Genomic DNA, 22,013 nt, shown 5'->3' on the forward strand with positions numbered 1-22,013 from the left:
GAAAATCAGGAATAAAATGTACAACCCTGCTTCTGCATAAGAGGGGAAGTGTGGGGAAAGGAAGAGGAGGAAGTTGGTGAAGGACCTTAGGAAACCTGTAACTTCTCTATTAACACTTTGCCTTTTCTTTTACAACACCATGAAACACCACGAGCATCTTCTGGAAGTTCTTTTTTAGATTTTTGGTTGTTTTGTGGGGGGTTTTTTGCCCCCTGATCTCATCCAGGGCTGTTGTTCCAGCACGCTGACCTTCAATCTGTAGAAGTTTCCTGATCCCAATCGAAGCACTAGATAAAAACTTTCAAAACACTGACCCCTGGGGATTTGCTCAAGAGGCAGGAACGCCAAGACTCAAACAGGAAAAGCTGGAATTTATGGGCTTGCTGGCAGTCTGGCTACAGTATGGACATCACTCTTCTGCAAGGGCTGAGAAAAGTCATTCTTTCTTATGACCAAGACAGACCAGAACAGACAGGATCATCTGTAGACCCAAAACTATGAATTCTAAATACCACCCAGCCCCTCCACCAACAAAAGCAGAGGCACATCTTATGCCAACCTAGCCTGAAGGCCTTCTGATGCAGCTTTGTCCATGGTTTTGAAGTGTGCAAAAAGAAATTAGTACATTTTCAGGCCCTTGGGGAACAATTTTTTTTTTCTTAAAGAAGAAAGCTCACGGTGCACTGAAATAGGAACTTAAAAAATGCAGCCTTAAAAAAGAGCTCCCTGGGCACTGACCTACACACACTGCTCCACTCAGCCCTCAGCCAGCCCATCCACTGCTCTGTTAGACACGACCCAGAGTGCTCAATGTGTTCCCCTGCATTTTAAAGGGGTCAGACAAGAGCTCCCAAACAGGCTCAGAGCTGCCAAAGAGCCCTGGCTTCTCCCTCCCTCTTTTGTTCTTCAGTAGCCATGTGCTGGGAGCAGGGCTCTGCATCCCGAGGTTATTACACATTTCTCTAATGGATCCCCATGCATAATAAATTAGCTCATTAATGAATTGATTTGAAGGAAGAGTTCACTGCAGGGGCCAGGAACCCAAAGACACACGCCTGTGACTGAACAAATAAGTCACTTCTGCAATATCACATCGTGAGTCCTGCTGGTGAAGGCCCCATTAAATCACCTTGCACTTCTGCTGCCTGCTCTCCATCCCCACCATTATAAAAGATATATGGGAACTGCTTTTGCCTTCACAACTGCTTATTTGTGGAGCTCTGGTCTCATTCCTTACACGCCTTTTCCATTTGGGACTGTCACGTTTGTCGTTCACATTCGGGGAGTTTGTGATTGTAGCAGTAGCTTTGGCAGTGCTTGAATTATTTGGATTTCAGCTCATTTGGATTGCAGCAAGGGACTGCAGGTCCACCTTGAGGGTTGTTACCAGCCTGAAAAATCCCGAGGCTATGGTGTTTGCTTGCTATTGCTGTCCAAAATGAGGGGATTGAGTCTGAAAACAGCTGCCCTGAGCTGCTATCTGAATATTTCCAGATGAACCCAGGAACGTACCTCCATGCTCCAGCACCAAGTGCTACCTTGTAAACAAACGCCCTTATATAGGTCTGTGTGGGCAGAGTTAATTATCTCCAAATAGCTTCCAGAAGCCTCAAATCAATTTATGAAAACAAAAATTAACTTTCCATATAAACATAATTACAGTGAGACAACAGTATCCAGCCTGGTGCTACTGCTGTTTTTGGAAGCCGGGCAGAAAGCCAAATGAGTTCATTAGGCAGTGTAATTAATAATGGTTTTCCCCTGCTTTAGGAAGCCATTTATGGTCCTCAGAGGCAAAGGTACTGGGGAAAAAACCCACAGCTGACAAGTTTTAAAAGGTGCTTCTGCAACAACAATTTATTTTAGAGCCTCCATGTGAATATATATCATTTAATGAACAGAAAAGGAGCAGGAAAAAAATAACACTGCAGCCAGATCCATTCACTCTGCTCAAAAAGGTGCCTTGGAAGAATTTTCTTGAGAAGGAACCACCGGGTTTCTGCTCAAGGAATGAACATCACCCATGTTACAAGAAGCATGAAGCGAGCACCACATAACCATCACATAACCAGCTGCCCCTGTTCAGTTCCCCAGGTGCAGTGTGCCATGAGCCTAGAACAGCACAAGATCCTGAAGACACATGAGGAGTCCAAAACCACCATTTCATGGTCTTCATGATCCCAGCAAAACACTGAAAAGTTTCTTTGGTTTCTAAACTTATCTAATTCTTACCTATCAGCTCTGAATTTCATTTTCTTGGTCTCAGCTTTACAGACATGCACTTGGCAAACACAGATCACTTTGTGTCTCAAAGTGCTTACTGGCAACATGCAATCTGAGGTGGAGTTGTCCACGTGTGACAAACCCATTATCCTCTGTCCCACTAGCTCAGAAAGTGTGTGTTGATGGTACCCAAAAAGTGCCAGTCAGTACTGATAGACCCTGCACTGGATATCAAGGTAGAAGAGCACAAGAGCTGAGCCACTTTTCACTGTGCAGTCATTTCTGGGTAAGCAGGTCAGCACTGTCCAAGCCACCAAACACCTAGTTAACAGGACAAATTTAAAAGCAGATACAGGCAGCAGCCATGTCATCATCCATACCTAAATATCCAGACCTGCACCAGCACATCCTAAATGCTGTCACCTTTCTCTACATTCCTCTGTGACAAGAGTTCCCTCGGAGCCTCACACAGCTCACAGACCCCCATCGTGCAGCAGCACAGAGGTGCTGGCTCAGCTGCTCTCAGGCTGTGCTGCTGTCACCCACCCACCCAGCAGTAAAGCCACACCAACCCACTGATACCCCCGAGAAACCACTGCCACTGCCCTCCTGCCAACTCTCCCTGGTGCTTCTTCATCCCCCAGAATCCTGACCAAGTCCTGGCACACGCTCTAAAGCCAAGCAAGTTGACAACCCCTGCCCTCCAACACCCCAACTCAGCTTCCTGCTCGGATGCTTCCCTTCCCTCCAGCAGAGGGGAAAACCCCCTGCTCTGCAGTGCCTGGTGGAGCACAGCAGCCCTGCTCAGCCCCGCAGCACAGCAATGTAATCTGTTTACCAACGGCAGCGGAGCCCCCGGATTGAATTACGAGGCAGGTATTCAATCAGGCAGGATGTGTGGCTGCTTTCTAACAGACTGGAGGATTAAGAGAGCAATAGAATACACGCTTTCCTTCCACATGACAGCATCTCACTCTTCTCCCCTCCCCAGTCAAGCAGCTAGCAGAGGCTGCACTTAAAGAGAAGAGGATTTGCAATGCTCAGGACCCACAAGAAGGATTAGAGAAAGGTTAGAGAGAACATGCATACAAAGACAACTCTCCGGTATCATCCCCAGCAGCAGGATTATAAAACAGGCTGTGCAAGACAGGGCAAACAGACCTGAGCTACCAGGAGGAGAGGAGGTGCAGCTGGAGGAGCTGCCAGCTGCTCCGTGCCAGGCAGCAACCATTTGCACAGTGTCTAGGGTAAGACTACAGCACCTGTTTTTAGCAGAGCTTCAAGACAGGCTTCACAATTTTTCAGAGGCCTGAACAGCGCAGTCAGCTGGCTTGGATATTCCCCTAACACCCAACTAACTGCACCAAGTCCTGCACAAACAGAAGACAGGAGCAGTGCCCCCTCAGACTACACCACATGCAACTTAGAGATTCCCATTTTACCCACTGCTACCATTCCCAGGGAAAAATGCTCTGGCAGAAGATAAGGAAATATGGGAATTTATTGCTTGGAGCCTAAAGAACCACAGTGCATGGATGTGAAAGTCATCTGATGAGAAAAGTCTGCAGTCCAGTACAAGAAGACAGAGGACAGTGTTTCACAGGGTGCAGGGAAGAAATTCTCTATCTGATGCAGCAGGATTACATCATGTCTGACGGCAGAGGCCCATTGTGCTCCCACTTGTAAAGGAGGATTACAGTATATCTGATCTGCAAGAGGGATTATTGTGTTTGAAGCGGGCTGAGTACAATCGGGATGAACTGAAAAGCAGTAGTACGCCGGTGGAAGGTTTCACTGGATTTGTCAGGGGGCAGTTGGAGAGCTGTGTATCACAGGCATGGACAACAATGTATTCACAGATCACAAGGTGGCCCTGGACCTCCTGGAGATGATTCCAGCATGTGGTACAGGTTCACTTCACTGCCAGCCCCCAACTCACTTGACACGTTACTGAACGAAACTTATGCCTGAGTCTATAACAGAGATCCATGCAGTTCTTGGAAAAAATGCCAAACTCTCTTAATTCTCTTCATTTCAGCCCTTCTCAGTCCCACCTGACCCAGCACCTATGTTCACCCCTTCCCTTGCACATAATTTCCCGTGCTTGAGTGACCAAGTCTTTTTATTTAAAATTAAAACCTTAATTGGATTTGACAGTGATAAACATGCACTGTATGCTTTAATGTCTCACAGTATATTACCTGTGGGACACGTGTCTACTGTGTTCTGCATTATCAATACTCCAATAAACTTCCTGTTAAACCCTGTTACAAGAAAATTGAGTTTTCATCGAAATCTACAGGACTGGCCCATTACTGCAGAGCCATGGCAGGGAGGACCTCACAGTCATCCTGACACAACACAAGCCAGACAGCACTTAACACACAGGATGGCATTTATCCAACTAAAAATCACTGTAATTGGAACTGCAAGAGAAGGCAAGGCCTAAGTGCCTGTTGGGACTGTGCAGGCCTTATTTTACTTTGTGCTGGGTCATCCCTAGATTTGTCTTCAATAATTCTCTTAATTCTTTTTAAATACCATCCCATCAACAGGAGAAACCTTGAGTCCCACCACCCAACCTGAAGGCTCTGCACTGTCAGCTGAGGAGTAACAACCATGGGGATTTGGTGAGACTTGTGCCAGAGAGAAAATGGAGCTTAGAGACTGCTGATAACCCTCACAGCTCCTCAGCTGAGCTGCCAGGAGGTTCATCCTCAGGTTTGGCACAAAAAGGCGCCTCTTGATTAAAATTCACCCACAAACACATTTCTTTCTTTCGTCCTTCTCGCCAAATCCTCCTGCTAGAATCCATCCTTCAGGAAAATAAAAAAAATAAAAAACACAAACCAACAGTAAAACTCTGCAGCAAAGCAAGCAGACTTGCTGCATTCGGTATTTGACAGAAGGGAGAACAGATTGGGACTCCATGAAGAGTGACTCATTATCAGCAAATAGTTTTAAGTGATGATTGTTTCATCACCACCCACCCAGCTCTTCCCTCTGTCTGCAGGCTTGTGCAAAAACTCACTGCAAGAGCTTGACAAAAGAGAAAAATTAGGCAGACGACCTTACCTTTTGCTTCCTCTCCCAGGATCAAGAGCAGAACTGTCTAAAAAGGGAACGCGCAACAGGCTTCAAAAACCTTGGGTTACAGATGGAGAGCTTAAGGGTTTTCTTTTCTTCCAAAGGCAGTATATAATATTGTCTCCCCTCTTAACCTACCCAAGAAAATGCTGAAAAACGTTTTCAGAGAGCTGCCCTTTTCCTGTGCAAACATATGCTGAGCCTAACCCTTGGGGACACTAACACCCTTGCAGTCATTTAGCAGATAAGCCCTTGCTGTAGGATCAAAGCTCAGTTGCAATGTGCCAATTGATGTTGCTGTAAATGAGCATTAGCACATTTGGGATCCAGCAGGACTGGTGCCTGAAGGTGAAGAATCAGAACTCCATCAATAGCAGGGTACAGAAGGTTATGGCAAAAATGAAAACCCAGAAATGAAACCCTTGCTGTATTAGGCTGCTCTCAGCAACTACTTCCAGCAGCGGGCTGCATTTAGAGCAGCTGCAGAGCAAATGGAGGGAGAGGGAAATCATCACACACACTCTACCCAGAGAGGGTTTCTGAACTGAAATGGCTCGAGGGCAACCATATAAGCAAAATGGAGTTGTCTTGCTCCAGGCACAACAGACAAGCTTCTCCTGTCACAACCAGGAGAAAAGGGAGAAGGCAAGAGAATGGGGCAGCCCCCCATGGCCTTGTTCTACCCCCTACACAGAACAGAGGCAGCAGGGTCACAGCCTGGGCTTTCCAGCACTGTGCCTGCCCTTGTCCAGCTCTCCAGACAACTAAAAGCTGCTTCAGGTTCCCAAATGCTCTCAAAAGGATCCTCTGCAAGGAAACCTGCTCACTAAAGAGCTATTCCAGCACCTCCCCAACCCTTGCCAGGCAGAGAGGCACTGGGGAGTTTTGTTATCAAGAGATAATCACATCCCTGGGGCATTACCAAGCATAAAATGCAGCTGTGCCTCTGATCCTCTGGGTGCAGTTACCTCCTCATACACCGTGCTCCTGCCTGCCCTAAAGCTGCCTTTAGTGCTATTAGGAAATTGTTTGCACCTCTACATTGCTGTCAATTATTCAGCAGTATCTGAAGCCCTGGAAGGCTTATTATTTTGCCTATCCAAAGTAAGTAAATAAATAAAACCCCTTTCCCTCAGAGAACATCCTGAATATTCCAAAAACCAAACAGAATTTACACAACGTCTTAAAAAATTCCTTGTGATGTTAAACACAAACCCACACCGTGAGAAACGGCTCACAATTCCTACCATTTCCATGTCCTGATATGCTTTTTGCATCCAGGCATTTTGCATCTCGGCTGCCAGCGTGGGCTGTATTTTGCAGGCTTCACATTGCTACCAAAGCTGGAGACAGCCATCATTGACTAGTTTGCTAAGCAGTGATACAAACTTCACATGTTCCTCAATTGCTTTTTTTTGTTCTGAGGGCTACCAGCCTCATCTAGTTTCTAACCAGTGAGATCTGTATCTTTTGTTTTCTTCCAAGACTCCGAGATATATGAAACCAGGTACAGTGGAAAGGAAGAATTACACACATAGTTTCTCCTCTGGAATTTAGTAGTAGGACGGATTCAAAGCCAGATGAGTTTGAGATGATGCCAGGCAGGAGCACACCAGGCCATTACCTCCCCATCCTCCCATGACCTTCTTCAGGATTTGACCAGAAAAAAAAAAAAAAAAAAAATCACACTGCTATGCTGGCACTTGCCACCACTTTGCCCAAAGGGATTTTAGAGAAGAAGTGAAGTTTTAATGACTTTCTGTGATTAGCTCTCTGACACTATCCCTGAAAACATCTTTACCACGTGGAGGTAGGAAGAGAGGAGGGAGAAAAACTGCAGTCCAAGTGACACAGCTGACCTCCCTGCCTGACAGAGGTAGTCTGGAAGTCTCCATTATCCAACAACTCAATCCATACAGGGTCATACAAGTCACCCCACAGGCCAAGGTCACCCTTAATCTCCATTAGCATCAGCCCTTGTTTATTTTCCAACCTTTACTCCCAGGAAGTTGAAAGCCCAAAGCAGTGCAAGAAACACAATTCCTTTCCCTGGACACTGATTGCATTATTAAACATGGATTTAAACAAGGTTTTCTATCTGTACGCTAAAATGGCTTTTTTTTTTTAAGACAACTTGGCCTGAGGGAAACCACTCTTTGTTTTGGCTTAACTGAACACCCATTAATTCTATAGAAACGGGTAGGGGGAAGGGCTTATGTCTCCACAGATTTATAGTCTTTTCATGCCAACTGGGAAGGAAATTCTCACATGCTTGTGTAGCATCAGACTTCTCCCACAAAGCTCATATTTACAGAAGAATGCAAAGCTCCCCCAGGGAGTCTAGGAGCTGATGAGACTATGAGGATCTGTTATTTATATTATAACGGTGCCCAAGATTTTTGGACATTGTGCACATTCAGGGGAATAGGTAGCCCCTCCCTGACAGGGTTCATGCTCATAGCAAATTATTCACTTTCATGGAAATCAGCACGAGTTACACGTGTTTTTCTGGAATAAAGCTATTAGTTCACACAATCAGAGGCAACCTGATGCTCATGTCTGGCCACTCCAGCAAACAATGAGCCTACTCATTCACATGATGGTTGCTGTGCCCAAACTTGCCCTACAGGAGAGCCGTGGCTGTGCCAGATGCACCAACACCCCCGGGAGCAACTCCACTGGAGCTGGGCACTGGAGCTGGTTGTGAAAGAAATTTGTGTGTAATCTGACTGATTTTATGAACTTGCTGAATTCCTGAGAGTGCACTGAATCAACCAGCTGCCGACAGAGCTGGTGTCATCACTTCTCCTTCAAGCCACGACTGATTCATCCCAGTTAACGTAACCTGTTTTCCACTTGCATGTGCTGGGAGGCACATGGTCAAGGAAACCAGAGCCAGACAGCAGTCGTTTTTCATTAAAAAAAAAAATATTTACTGCAGGGAAACAAGTTATTTCACTGACCCAAAGGCACCCATTGAGCTTACAGAACCTTCTAGAATGAAAAAGGCTCATATAGACATTATCTTTCCTTTCATTCATTTTGGATTTGCCTGGAAGTGTCTGGTGCAGATACTATGAGAGCTTTCTAAAATAACTACCTATAAAATAGAATGGAGAGGGGGAAAAAACCCACGAAGGCTATTAAATCTAAAGGAAGAACCAGGATGGGTAGGGGAAGAATGGAAGCCCTACAGGGGTCAAATGCATAACAGCCTTCTGCAGGCTGGAATGTCCTTATCCTGTCTGCAATGAGTGTGCAGAACAGAGAAGTGATAGACTTACAAATACAGAAAGGAAAATGCGGATTAGAATGAAGAAAACCCCTTCTACCACAAAAAACTAAATCTGTGACTAGGAGAGACCGTGACACCTCAGCTTTGGAGGTCTGCAAAGCATTGTCCAAGAGCACATGGCTCCACACCAGCTGGGAAAAGGACCAGACAGTTACTTGGGGTCCCTTCCAGTCCTACAATCAACAGAGAACTCCTGAAAAGAAGAAATTCAAAACGTTTCCTGATGGTAGAGCTCTGGGTCAGGCACACGGGGAGCGTCACCGCTACATCCGCATCTCTCAGGCACGTACCAGACAGGCTGCATCCGAATGACAGAGCTCCAGGAGGCAGCTGGAGTCTGCTCAGGGGATCAGCAGAGCCTTCCCAGCCTGTCACCAGATTTGAGTACATCTATGTCACGAACAGAGACCAGAGGCAGCACAAGCAGAAACAACTGTATTTCCCAAATCTTGCCTGGGGCAACTCCACATATGGGATTTAGTCAGAAGTGCTCTCAGTCCTAGAACAAATTTTCATACAAGTCAGGTTCTCCTGGAGGTGATCTGAGCATCCCTGCCCTCAGGGCAGCAGATGAGTGCCTACCAACTCCTTTTCCACTGCAGTTTTTACTTTTTCTCATTACTTTTAACTGCTGATAGGAAGCAAAGCCTGTTGTCATACAGAGGTTTGTAAGTGATGAACATTTGTCTTCCTGCCTACAGAAAGCTGCCAAATCATAAAGCTCCATCCTGTTTGTAAAACAAGCCCTGGGGTATTATTTTTCCTAAAGTCAATGATGTCACAGAAATACTACTTGAAAACAGAATCTAAAATTACACTCTTGAGTGCAGCGCATTCTGGAGTTTTCGTTGGCGCTGCTAAAATTGTTCTGTTGTGTTTTTCTGGCACAGGCCATACTCAGATAATTGCTTGGGGCTAATCTTGAGAAAGCAAAATATACACAACCAGCACAATTCCACTTCTGCTCCATCCTCTATTAAGAAACAAATATTCTCCACAGCATGAAGTCAGATTGTCTTTGCCAACAAACTCTACTAAATGGAGCAGAGTGAATTTGGGGAGCAGGGGGTGGAGTGTACAATTGTGGCAGGGCCAAAAGCTTTTGTGAATGATTGCATAGCCAAATTGTTAGCTTTTTTTTTTTTAAGGGGAGAAGAAAGGCTGTAACAAGAGGTCAAAGAGCTTTGTTTAGTCTGAAAGATTTCCGAATTATTTTCCCCTCCAGAAACACATGTGAATGAGGGAGAAGGGACACCTAGGCTATTTACCCTGCCCTGGCTCCTAGCAGAATTTCATGACTGTTCCAGACAAGTTCAATCAGCCATTTAAAGACCTTTCCACCTCCTGCATTTACCAGGCTATAAAAGACTTGCTGCACAGCATTATTCCACCCTGTTTCCAGCAGCAGTGCCAAGAGCCAGAGCACACAAAGTCACACTGGTGAGGTGGTAACAAGCAGTGCCAAGTCCAGCTTTCAAGAATATGCTTGCAACACCAGCAGCATGACTGAGCCAGATATTGTGTCATTCAGCCAGATACTCACTCTACTGTGTCTGGCAGGAACATCCATCATTCCCAGCAGACTGGTGTTTCCACCCCAACTTTGCTGTGAGTGAGCTACAGCAACTCCCTGCACCTCCTGTGCACCTCCAGATATTCCTTCCCATGCCCATCTTGGTATGTGTGGATGAACAGCTTTGCTTAGCAAAGCAATTTGATTTAATAGACTCTCTACAAAGGTCTTACGGAAATCAATGCACCTTTAAAGGCTGCATGACTGGGAAGAACAAAAAAGTATGTATGACCATCAAACCAAGATATTGCAGTGTTCAATGAATTTGAGAACCAGAGCACCTAACCCAGATCACAAAAAGTCATCTACACATTTAATCTGTCAAAATAATACAAGTTGAGACCTCTATAAGAAAGGCCAACCTCTTGGACTTGGTGTGAGAAAACCAGAGTCTAGTAAAACCCAGCAGCTTATGCTGAACCAGTATTTCTGGTTGTACATGGCAAAGTTCACATTCCTTTTGGAACAGAAAAGGAAAAACCTTCAGAGGAGGAAAGCTATGGAGAAATATAGAGAGTGCCACCCCCCTTTGTGCTCCATATCACAAGCTATTTCTAAATCAATGTATTTAATATGAACAGTCATTTCAAAGGCAGGGTGCTGACTCACTCCAACTTCTGCAGGAACCCCAAACAAGCCTGTGAGCCCCAAAGCCCAGTAGCCCAACCCTACAGGAGGCAGGACAGCAGATCCCAGCCTGCAGCACAACCCAGCTTCCTACATCTGCAGCTGTGGCAAGACACTCCATTCCTCCATCCTCCATATATTAGCACAATAACTAACAAAATTCTATGGGGGGAAACAGCAGGATGTAAAATCTGCTTATTTAGGTGCATTGCCAATGCTTCCAGTGAAACCATCCCATCCTCCAGCCAGCTAAGATTTCTAATTAGAATATGAGGAAATTCAGTTTCAGCTGACAGTGAAATGCTTGAATTAGCCACGAGCCGTGGTAATTTGGGATTCTGGTTTCTCTCATCCCCTGCAGAGCTGACACTACAGCAATTTCTGCAAAGGAGAAAAGTCAAGTTTGCTCAAGATAAGGCCCTGACAGAGTTTATTTATTTGCAATCTTTAGGGACTGTTTAGCAAGCTCCAGAAACAGGCCAAATAGAGAGCAGTGTGATGGATTTCAATTATTTGGTCCATCAAGGAGAATTTGCACACAAACCCAGCTTCCCAACACAGGACTCTTTGGGTAACACTAGTCAAGGCCCAGCCAGGGCAGCGGAGGGGAAGTCTGCTTACAGCCCAGGAAAAAGGGAATGAAGAAGCTGAAAGCTCTTTTTAACTCTAAGCCCTGGACTAAAAGAAACCAAGAAAACAAAGTCAGCTGCCTGCACATCAATGAATGCTGTTACAATTTAACTCAGAGAAATGCAGCTTTTCTTTTGAGACTTCATGGCACTTTTGTTGGCAAACACTCTAGTAGTGCAGTGATGCATGTTTCTCAAATGCCAATAATTATTATTTAGGTTTCTTCTGAGCCACGGATCTTTCTTGGGAGCCAGGATGGGTGACATCTCTTTCAAAGCAGAAAGACTCAGTGGCTATTTCAGAGTCTCTCCAGAGACAGGAAAAGAAGGGGAAAAAAAAAAAAAAGTCAATGTGTACCCTCCTCAGCATTTTATCTAAGGGGTCAAATGCCTCAAATGCAGAGGTTAATATTTCAGATAAAGTCCCCTGATAATCCTCACAGAGCTTCCCAAAGGGGTTGGATGAAAAAGATGCTCTGTGCTCATCTGGACCACTGGATTCCTTCAAGGCAGATTGTTACACAGTGAGGTAAGAAAACACTCCAGCTAACAACAGGTCCTCTTACTTTCCTGTTTTCTTTGTTAGGCTTGGAAAAGCCCAAAAACAGCCACTCCTGCTTTATTTTGGCACCTTTGCTATTGATCCCAGCTGAAGCCAGATACCACAGAGCTGCAGAAACGTTAAAGAGAAATGCACCACACTTCATCAAAACTCAACCCCCAAATCCTCACAGTTTGGGCAAGTACTCAAGTCAGTTTTATTTCATCTAGAGGTTGATCCTAATTAGAATAAGCAGATATGTAAATTAAAAAAACATATACACAGCTCAAGTGTGCAGCTACTCAGGGAACACAGAGATCAGGCTTCAACCTCTCAAACCTTCTGATTTCAGGTTGGGATCAGAACACGATGCTGAAAATGAAAGTGAGTACCTGGAGTTCAGTCTCAACACAGGAGCAGAAGTTTTAGGAGCCCCCCAGGACAGCCAGGGCTCACATGCTTTGGATTTCAATGCTCCAGGTTCAGATCAGCCTCTGCACTTGATGCCAAACCAAAGCAGAATTCCAGGTTTCTGGGATAGTTCAAGTCTAGGTTATCATACTGTGGTGCTTATCAGCTGTAGTCATACATGTAGTCACACAGGGGTTGCTCTGGTGGAACTTGGTCAACAGTACTCAGAGCTGTTATTTAAATTACACCTGGAGTAGTAAATAGCATCAAACCAAAGGAAAAAAGCACCTGATGTGCAGCATGTATCTCCTTCTCCCAGCCTGTTAAAGGGTACAACCTGATCTTGGTATGGCAAGTGTTACTGTTGTTCCCTTAAAGCCAGGGCTGAATATTCTGTTCAGTGCTGAGGAAATATTTCCACAGCAGCACAAACTGGTAAATCCCAGGATGCTGCAGGTCTCAATTCCCTGCTGAGCCACACACTCCACACACTGTACAGGGAAGGTTTCCAAACAGGAGGCTGCAAGTCTCCAGTGGCCACACATCCCTTACAGCACGGGTCCCACGAGAGGAGTACACAGCAGTTTCATGGCTGTGAAGCACCCTGGAGGATTCCTCATCCTCTGGAAGAGTTTAGAAGATTTTCAGAGGACGTGAAAGGGTGAAGGGAATAAACCAGTGTGAAACACCCACCTAATATTCAATAAAACTGAGAAAGTGAGCAGGGTGTCCCTGCATCAACAGTTCACTAATACCTAAAAGGTGCTATGAGTGCCAAAAGCTGGCTCCTGAATTCCCTCAGGCCAAGGCTTATTACACAGAGAACAAAGAGCTTTTTTTTTTCCCCACTCTCAAATAAAACAGTTATGCCTTTTGCCCGTGGGCTGTGCTGATAAAAGGGCTGTGCCTTGCAAAGTGAACAAGCTGCCCTGAGGCTGACAGATGCAGGGAACAAGGCAGCTCGGGGTCATACCAAGAGGGCTGGAGGACTTGGCACCCCAGTCAGGGAACAACCTCAGCTGAGGGGCAGCACCTTGTGCCCAGCTGCCACCACAGATTGGACCAGCACTCCTTGCCAGGGCAAGACACAGCCCCACTCAGTGTGGGTGCCAGCTGCACTGGGGTTTAAGCTTGTCAAAGAAGAAGCCAAAAGGAGGCTTTTAAGCACAGGAAATCCGCTTTCAGGATGAAATTGAGACCTTCCCAAGGCTGGCACCCGGGAGTCCAACTTCAAAGCCAGGAAAGCTAGAGGCAGGAATTCTAGAGGGTTTCAGCCTTTCACAGGGGGAGGTCCTGTTATCTGCACGTCACTGTACTGCAGGCTCACATTCCATTTCCTCCAGCATTACAAGGAATTTCACTGCAGATGAGCAGTGCTTTCAGAAACACGGATGTGCAGGAAGGCTGGACAAACATCACAGCTCCACTAGCTACCTCAGACCTGCTCCAGGGGCACATATCAAAGTGGCTCACAACCCTGACTTGTCCCTCTGCTCCCACAGGCAGCCAGAAGATGACAAGACAGCAGGAAAGCCAGTGCTCTGGCCTTGTAGTTATGATAAGACAAGTAATGGCAACAACCTCCATGCCCAGCTGCAGCTGGTCAGGAAGCGTGACCACATGTTTCTTCCACTGCAGTTTCATTTTATAACAATCACAGCTTTGCAAAACAGTTTGATCAGGTTCTAGAGTTGGCAAAACCTCCCACAGGCAGCCTAAATATCACACTTGTGTCAAAACAACGACTGGAGCCCAATTCTGCTACATCACTGGCAACTGCTATACATACTAGGCTCACTATTCACAATTAAAGTTCAAGTATTCTTGAGGGTTACAGGGCTATCTTTACTTTGCAGATGAAAGCCAATAGTTAGAAGATAGTGAGCTGTGTGAAGACCTACATAGAGAATGCAAACAAGAACTACCTCAGCCTTTCCATCACCCATCCAACCCCCTTGTCTCCATCAACTTTTAGCCACTTTCTCCACGATGAGCACTGTTCTTCTACAGCCACCAAGTCCTAGCTCAGAAAGTGAGGCAGGAATTCATCTCCAGAGCTTGCACAGCTGGAGCAGCAGAATTAGAATTTGCTCCCCAAGGGCTGTAGCAGCTATCACCGTGCCCTGCTGATTCAGGTGAGTTACAGTCACTTAACACAGTTTTTTCACCCAAGTCTCAGGAGAGTTTGGTCACAGCCAGCTGTGTAGGGCAAGCAACAGAGTTTGAATCAAAGAGCTGTGGTTCAGCAATGCCCAGGGCCTCATGTCATCAATAAGAGTCCTGTTAAGCCTCAGGCTGTACAAGTATGAGACAGGCATGTAGCTCCAGGCCCAGGACAAACATTATTTCAGCTAAAGATGAAGTACCAGGGGAACAAAGTACAAAGTGAAAGTGGGTAGTAAGAAAGGAGCAGTCCTAGGATAGCAGCCACTTGTTTGCAGATTGCATCAGCTCAAGAATGGGTTTAAATCTGAACTCTCACTAGTGTCAGAAATACTGGTGTAACTACAACCCTTGAACAAATCTGAGGCTTGAGCAGCTCCTCACTGCAAAAATAAACTCGAACAAAACACCCACTCCCTCTTCCAGCACTACAGTAGCTGCTAGAGATGGACCAGAAATGCAGAGCCACAAGAGAGCTTTTCTTCTGGTTTTGGCTTTAAGATAATCCTGTGGACAAGAGAGGTGGTCCTACAGGCATCTGCTGGATGACAAGCCTGTGCCTGAAAGCGAACGGTGAAGACGTTCCACTCAAATGTGACAAACAGGCAGCGAAAGCTGCAGCTCTGACCAACAACAGGGAACAGCAGCACGGAGAACGGGAGCAACAAGGTCTGGTTATGTAAGGACTGGAGAAAGCTGAGGCAATCAAAAGGACCACCAGCTTTTTGCAGCAACATCTGGACACACGCTTCCTGAATGCATTGGTGACTAATGTGGAAATCCCAAAGGATGCAGGGAACTGGAGCAGAGATGGAGCCATGACATCTAATCTGGGGTGACATCTGCCTCTGGCTAGAGCAGCGAGATTGTTTTTGCCACTGCTGGAAAGAAGGTTGCTGTAGTCAGGGACAGAGCTGCTCAGGGAAGAAAAAAGTAGTGGTGTGAAGAGAAAGTAGAATTCAGTATTATTCAGAAAGCTGAATAATTATTCAGACAAACTGGACATTGTCTGAAGAAAGAGTAAAGACAATGCTACAGTGTGATCCTCATGGGTTAAACATAGTGATTAAGGAAGGAGGGACACAATTTAGGGAGAACAGGCCGAATACCTTTCGTTTGTCATTCTGACACTCCAGTTGTGCTCAGAGCCATTTGGCACAGACACCCTCCTAAAGGAAGGCCTGGAAAGGATGCAGCTGCAGAAATAGAGACCACTTCCAAAAACACAACCTGCAAGGTGTGAAATCAAGGGAGAAGCAGGATGGGCACAAGCAGAGGCATGGAATGACCAGATCAGATCAATTTGGGCTTAAAATGAAAGACACGTTAAAAAGTCAAAATGAAACGTGTCTGTTTATTGATAGATCTTTGAGACTGAGCTAAATTTAAATCAAGAACACTTGAAAATGAAACATTCTGCAGAGATGTGGTTATTTGTATAGCTTTGGTTAACACCCTTCCTGGCAGTGAAATGAGCTTTAATGTGGTAAAGGCAGTGCAAGAACAATGTTGCTGCCTTTTTCTCACCATGCCTTACATGTGTTCATCTCTGTGGATTTTTGCCTCATGCTTCTCTGTGCAGCCCCATCCCCAAAATCAGAGACCCTACAAGGTTCCCCAGGTACCAGAAGGTCTAAATCATCAGTGGCCAGCACGACATTACATCCCAAGCACCACCCAAAACAGGGCATCCAGAACAGCCTGCAAAGCATGGAGACAATCTCAGAGCTCCCTCAGCATCATCCAAACCTGAAGAAGAGGGTTCCCATTTCAAATAAATCCCAAGTCTGTCATTGTAGAGGGTCAAGCCAGAATCCTCAGAGAGTCACAGGCTTCATGCTGTCACTCATATTAATGATGCAATGCTGTATTAATTGGAGTTTTCCTGAACAGCATGTGTAGTATCAGTGACACTCATAATTAAATAGGCAGGCAGCGTTTTTTTTTTTCAAATGAGCTGAGAGTTAATTGAATTCTGGAGTCCCTGTGATCAGCTGTGAAATTTATACCTGCAATTTGTGCAGGCAGCAAGAACTAGAGCCTTTGGGGCCTTGTTATTCATCAAAAATAGGCTGATTTATTTGTGCCAAGTATCTCTGTAGGAGGCTCTTGGGCCCGATGTACAGTCACTTTCCTCCAATTAACCTCCCTGGCCTAGAGGGAAAAGAGAATTAGACATCTGTTAAAAGCACAAACCTAGTCTTGAGAAAGTAGGCACATTTCAGTGGAAGCCAGCTCTCAGCTGAGTTAACCTCTGGCCACCACAAGTTGAGGAGTTCCCAGCATGAAATATGTCCAAAACAGCCGACACAAACTCCAGAGATAAAGCAAGTCACAGATGATGGGAGGTGGAAGGGACCTGGCACGAGTCAGCTGGATCACAGTCTGCTTCACAGAGAGCAGAGAGAACAGAGGCTTCTCATGGGTCTGTGAACATCTCTAGTGTCTAAGGCATTAATATCTACTGCTACCCCTCCAAACACCTGATTTTCCATTCTCTTGGCTGGCCCCACATAACCTCCACAGACATACAACTAGTCTGCAGAACTGGTTCATCTTTATCACTGGGTGCACGTTGCTTCTCGTTTTATTGTTGGCACCAGCAGTGGTTCACTCACTCCTACACCCTGTGACACACAGCTCATGGAGCCCAGAGACCTCTGTGCCAGCCAGTTTTAGCTCCCAAGTAACAAATCCTGGGTTAACAGCTCACATTGGATCCCAGCAGGGACAAAAAGGAGGTCATGGAGATAATCAAAGGTGCTAAACCCTGCAAGCTCATCAGCAGGCAAAGAGCCCCACTGCTCCAGACCAGGCAGGGCTTAGGGGCCAGCTCCTGGGACCCCTACTCTGGTTAACAACTGCTACAGTGCAGGATGGTAACTCCTCTCCTCCTGTTTTCTATCTTATCTGTGCAAAATTCAGTTCCCAGTAGGCTCTGTGCTTAGTCAGCCACTTTTCCTGCCACCCTCCTTTCAGCTACTGCTCAATATATGTAAGTCTCTGTAAAAGGACTGGAATTGGTTCACTTTTTCAGGTTCCTTAGGTTGGGGCTCAGCACAAAGCTGGTCAGAGAGTCGAAAACAGGCGTTTCTTAGTGTGAAGATTTTGTACACACTTTCCAGCCACAGGTCACTTTGTGTCAGCACCTCAAGGAGCAGCCAGAAGCTAAGCAGAGGTCTTGAGGACTGCAGCTGGAAGTCCGTGCTGTATAAATCCTTTATGGATCCCCTCTTACAACCAACCATTGCCTAAGAGTACCCATGAAATGGTACAGCAGAGCCAAGAGCCAATAATATCCTTGCTCAATGGATTTTCCAGTCCAAGGCTAACTCTGCCAACAATATGACAACATTGTTCTTCATCACTGAAGCACAGCACTGAAGCATTAGCTAATCCCCCTCAAGTGTGTGGGAAATAGTTTGGAGTTCTGCAGTTGGCTTTTATAAAACCTTCCATCAGAAATGGCTCCAAGGCATCGACAGATCTGCCATGTGGACATTCTGGAGAGCCCAAAACGTAACCAGTTCTGCATGGGAGAAATATAGGCCAGTGTTTGTTTAATAATGTTTGCTTTTACAGAGAAAGTCTGAGAGCAAAATGGCACCTGCTAACCTCAAAAGTACACCACGAGCACAGCCAAATTGTTCACAGCAGATTGTAGCATCAGGTTTTTATCTTCACCATGCTCCTCATACCTATGGAACCTGTGATTTTTGGTTGGGATTTTGTTTGTTTCTCTCTTTTAATGCTGGATTTCCTTAGAAGGTTGGAGTTCAGTTTGCAATTTATTCTGATTGTCTTGAGTGTAAAATTTACTCTGTCCACCACCCAAGAAAACTCATATCCATGCCTACTGGAAATCATGGGTGGCCAGTATGGGCACCTCTCTTGAACAATTCTTCTCCCCCATCCAGTATCACTGGTTGGTTTTGGACACAGTCATCAGGGGCAAAACAAACAAAGCCCAAACACACAAATCACAACACATACACCATATTGACAGCCCAGATTAGCTGTTAAAAAGCCTATCCTTCCTTATGGCTAAATGCAGCCATTTTAAATGAGCAGTCAAGACTTGTTAATGACTCTGGTAAAGATCTCCACTGATGCCCCATGACATCGACATCACAAGAATCTATGTAAAAACTGTTTACATAGAAACTGCTTTCACAGGCGAACTATTTTATAAACAGTAATTCCTTTTTGTATTTCAACCGGATTTGTTTATAAATTAGCTCCAAGTGCAATGCAACTCAACCAACAAGCAGTTTAGGTGATTGTTTACAAAAGAAAAAAAGGCAATGGCAAAAATGCTCCCAGAAGTCAGCCTGGGAACCTCTTAATAAGGACATTTAAGTTCCCCAAGACACCCCTCCCTCCGCAGAAATGCAGTTGCCACACAGCAATTGTAGCCTGCAGGCATTAGATAAGATCTTGAGTAGGTTAAGAACTGCTCCAGTGATTCTGGACGTCTGCAGTTCCTCCCAGGGGCACTTCACCGTTGAACCAGGCTTTAGGGCAGGCTGCTTTCAGCAGGGGTCTCAGCAGGTACCTTTGCTCATTACAGCAGACAACAACAGCCCAGGATTTCCTGCTGATCCAGGAGGTTTCCCGTTGGTCTACTGTTAAGCACACACCAATCCTCTGAAGCCCACAGCTTCACATCCAGCTGCTACCTGCAGTGCCTAAGTTCAGCAAGCAGCTGAAATGCCACGGTGGATTAGCAGGAAAAGACATAATACAAGTGTAACTGCAGAGAAATACAGGACAGGAGTCAAATGCTCAAAAGCAAGAGATACACAGGTCCACAGTTAGGTAAAATAAAACCCCATAGGAAGCAAACCTGCTGCTGCCCAGACAGGGCTGCTAACCAGGACAATGTAACCAGTAGTTATCAGATAGCTCCGGGTACTTTCCGTGTATGCAAAGCCGTATCTTCGACTTGAGGCATTTGAGCAGTATTTGAATACCTTAAGCAAGCTCCATTAGTAAACATGAGCTATTTGCAGCAGAGAACTGGATACCAGATATTGGGTTCTACCAGCCAGGGAGAGGAACATGAGTCACCCTCCCACCCTGGGACAACAACCATCACTGCTGCCACTCAAAGCTCTCCTGGACCTCTGCAGACAACAGGCTGGAATCAGCTTGAAGCTGCCTTCCAGAAAGTCTCAGACAGTTCATGGACAGCAGGCTAAACTCACAGCTTTGTTAGCAAGAGTCACTCAAGAAAAATCAGGACACAGATATAAAAGGGGAAAGGTTATCAACCGTTTATGGCAGAGGATTACCAGATTGCCAGGTTTTTGGTTTTGGTTTTTTTTTTTGTTTTTTTAAAGTATATACATACCTATCTATAAACACACAACGAAACCAGAACATTTACCTCCAAGTTGTTTATGCAACCTCTATAGGTTTAGTCACAGACAACAACATTGCATCCATCTGTCATGCTGGATCCGATAACCGATCCCTCAAACCCAGTAACTACTTCAGGAAAGCAGGAGAAAAACACGCTTGCTTAATTGTGCCCCTTAAAGACACAGCCTCTCATCTCAGTGCAGGCACACAGGAACAACCAAGGACCAAAAGGGCTACAAGGCATCAAAGGTTTGCTTCAGGGCTCTTTTAAAAAACTCAATCATCAGGAATTACAGAAGGATAAAACTCCACGAGGCTCTCCTGGCGAGCCATCCAAAAGTCAGCCACCAAGAACCGACCCTAGAAAGAGAGGTCATCTCTGGTACAGCTCTTCACCCACCACACCAGCTCACCCTACACAGCACCGCAAAACCTCGTGCTCCCCAGGGCCCTGGGAGCCAACAGCCCGGACACCACATACCTCATGGTGGGGCTCTGCAGGCTTGATCCAAGTGGAACTCCCTCACGGCGGGTTCCACAGTCCGTCATCCCCGAGGAACTGCCTTGCAGCAGGCTCTGCAGGCCTTCATCCTCACGGAGCTGTGCACACCTCGTCACAACGCAGCTCCCTCACGAAGGTTCCATGTGCCTTCATCACAATGAGTCCTCAAGGAGTTCCACAACAACACAGCTCCCTTACATAGAATCAGAATCATAGAATCAGCTGGGTTGGAAGGGACCTCAGAGATCATCAAGTCCAACCCTTAATCCACTACCACTGCGGTTACTAGGCCATGGCACTGATGCCACATCCAGTCTCTTCTTAAAAGCCTCCAGGGACAGAGAATCCACTACTTCCCTGGGCAGCCCATTCCAATGTCTGATTACCCTCTCTGGAAAGAAATTCTTTCTAATGTCTAACCTAAACCTCCCCTGGCACAGCTTGAGACCGAGCCCTCTTGTCTTGCTGATCCAGGAGGTTTCCCGTTGGCCTACTGCTAAGCACACAGTAATCCTCTGGAAAAAGAGACCACCCCCCACCTGGCTACAACCTCCTTTCAGGGAGTTGTAGAGAGTCCCGCACGATGAGTTCCGCACATGTTCACCACCGTGGAGCTCCCTCGTGGCAGGGTCCGGACCCCTCTGTGCCACCGAGGCTCCCGATAAATGCTCCCCACCCCGGCCGTGCTCGGGCCGCCGCTGCCCTGCCCTGCCCTGCCCTGCCCAGCCCAGCCCCACCCAACCCAACTCTGCTCCTCACTGGGCACACCTGTGCCCGCCGGGCCGCTCGGCTCCCGCTGCCGCCACAGGGGCCTCCCGTGTGCTCCTCGCCCGCCCTGCGGGGCCACGGGCGGCGGGGGCCGAGGGGTGACAGCGGGGCAGGGACGGAGGGGGGTCCCGCACACCCAGCCCCGCCGTGCCGGGCCCCGCACGGCCACCGGGCCCGCCGGCGGCCACCAGAGGGGGACAGAGCACCGCACTGGGCCGGGCCGCCATCGCCCCCCGCCCGCCCCGCCGGGCACACCGGGGATGCTCCCGCCCGCCCGCGCTCCTCCCGGCCCTCCCCACCTGCGCTGGCCCCTCAGCTGTGCCCAGGATTACATCACACGGCAAGAGGAGTGTCCCCTGCTCCCCGCTGTGCCCCCCGTGCTGGGTGTTGGTGCGGGGTCTCTGTCGGGCAGTTCCCCCCCGTACACACTCACAGCTGACCCCGGCATCGCCGGCTGATCGAACACCGCAAATAACGGTGTTGATTTAAAAGATATTTGAGCAGCTTTTTACCATAAGTGACAAATCATTATTTAATTCCTTTGCTACTCGTGGAAATAACATCAATCAACATGAATGCATCTGCTAGCTAAATGTGAGTGTAATCATCCATTAAAATGTTAACATTTATGAAAACTGTTTATTAAAATAAAGTTATAAGAATCTCATTGTGATTTGATAATGAGCTAATGTCCCCTTAAGGCAGAATTTGAACACTTGATGTTTGGAACTAGACAACATTTTAAATGCCCCATCAGTTTATAACTCCAGTTATTCTGAAACATGATTAAGCCTTTGCATCGCAGCCCTGGAAACATGTCCTTTATTTTG

General features: G+C 46.5%; 1 protein-coding gene across 1 annotated transcript in view; it reads right to left on the minus strand.

Moving 5' to 3' along the window:
- GALNT9 (polypeptide N-acetylgalactosaminyltransferase 9) overlaps positions 1-20,499 on the minus strand; it is a 379,096-nt gene extending 358,597 nt beyond the window's left edge. The window contains exon 1 of the mRNA XM_051769179.1: positions 20,395-20,499. Within this exon, the coding sequence (XP_051625139.1) occupies positions 20,395-20,462 (68 nt within the window). The 5' untranslated portion in view covers positions 20,463-20,499. The remainder of the gene's footprint in view (positions 1-20,394) is intronic.
- Between the last annotated feature and the right edge of the window lie 1,514 nt (positions 20,500-22,013).

This window comes from Manacus candei, unplaced genomic scaffold, assembly GCF_025592945.1.
Source record: "Manacus candei isolate 608988 ecotype Guabito, Panama unplaced genomic scaffold, ASM2559294v1 h1tg000103l, whole genome shotgun sequence".
NCBI classification, from domain to species: domain Eukaryota; kingdom Metazoa; phylum Chordata; class Aves; order Passeriformes; family Pipridae; genus Manacus; species Manacus candei.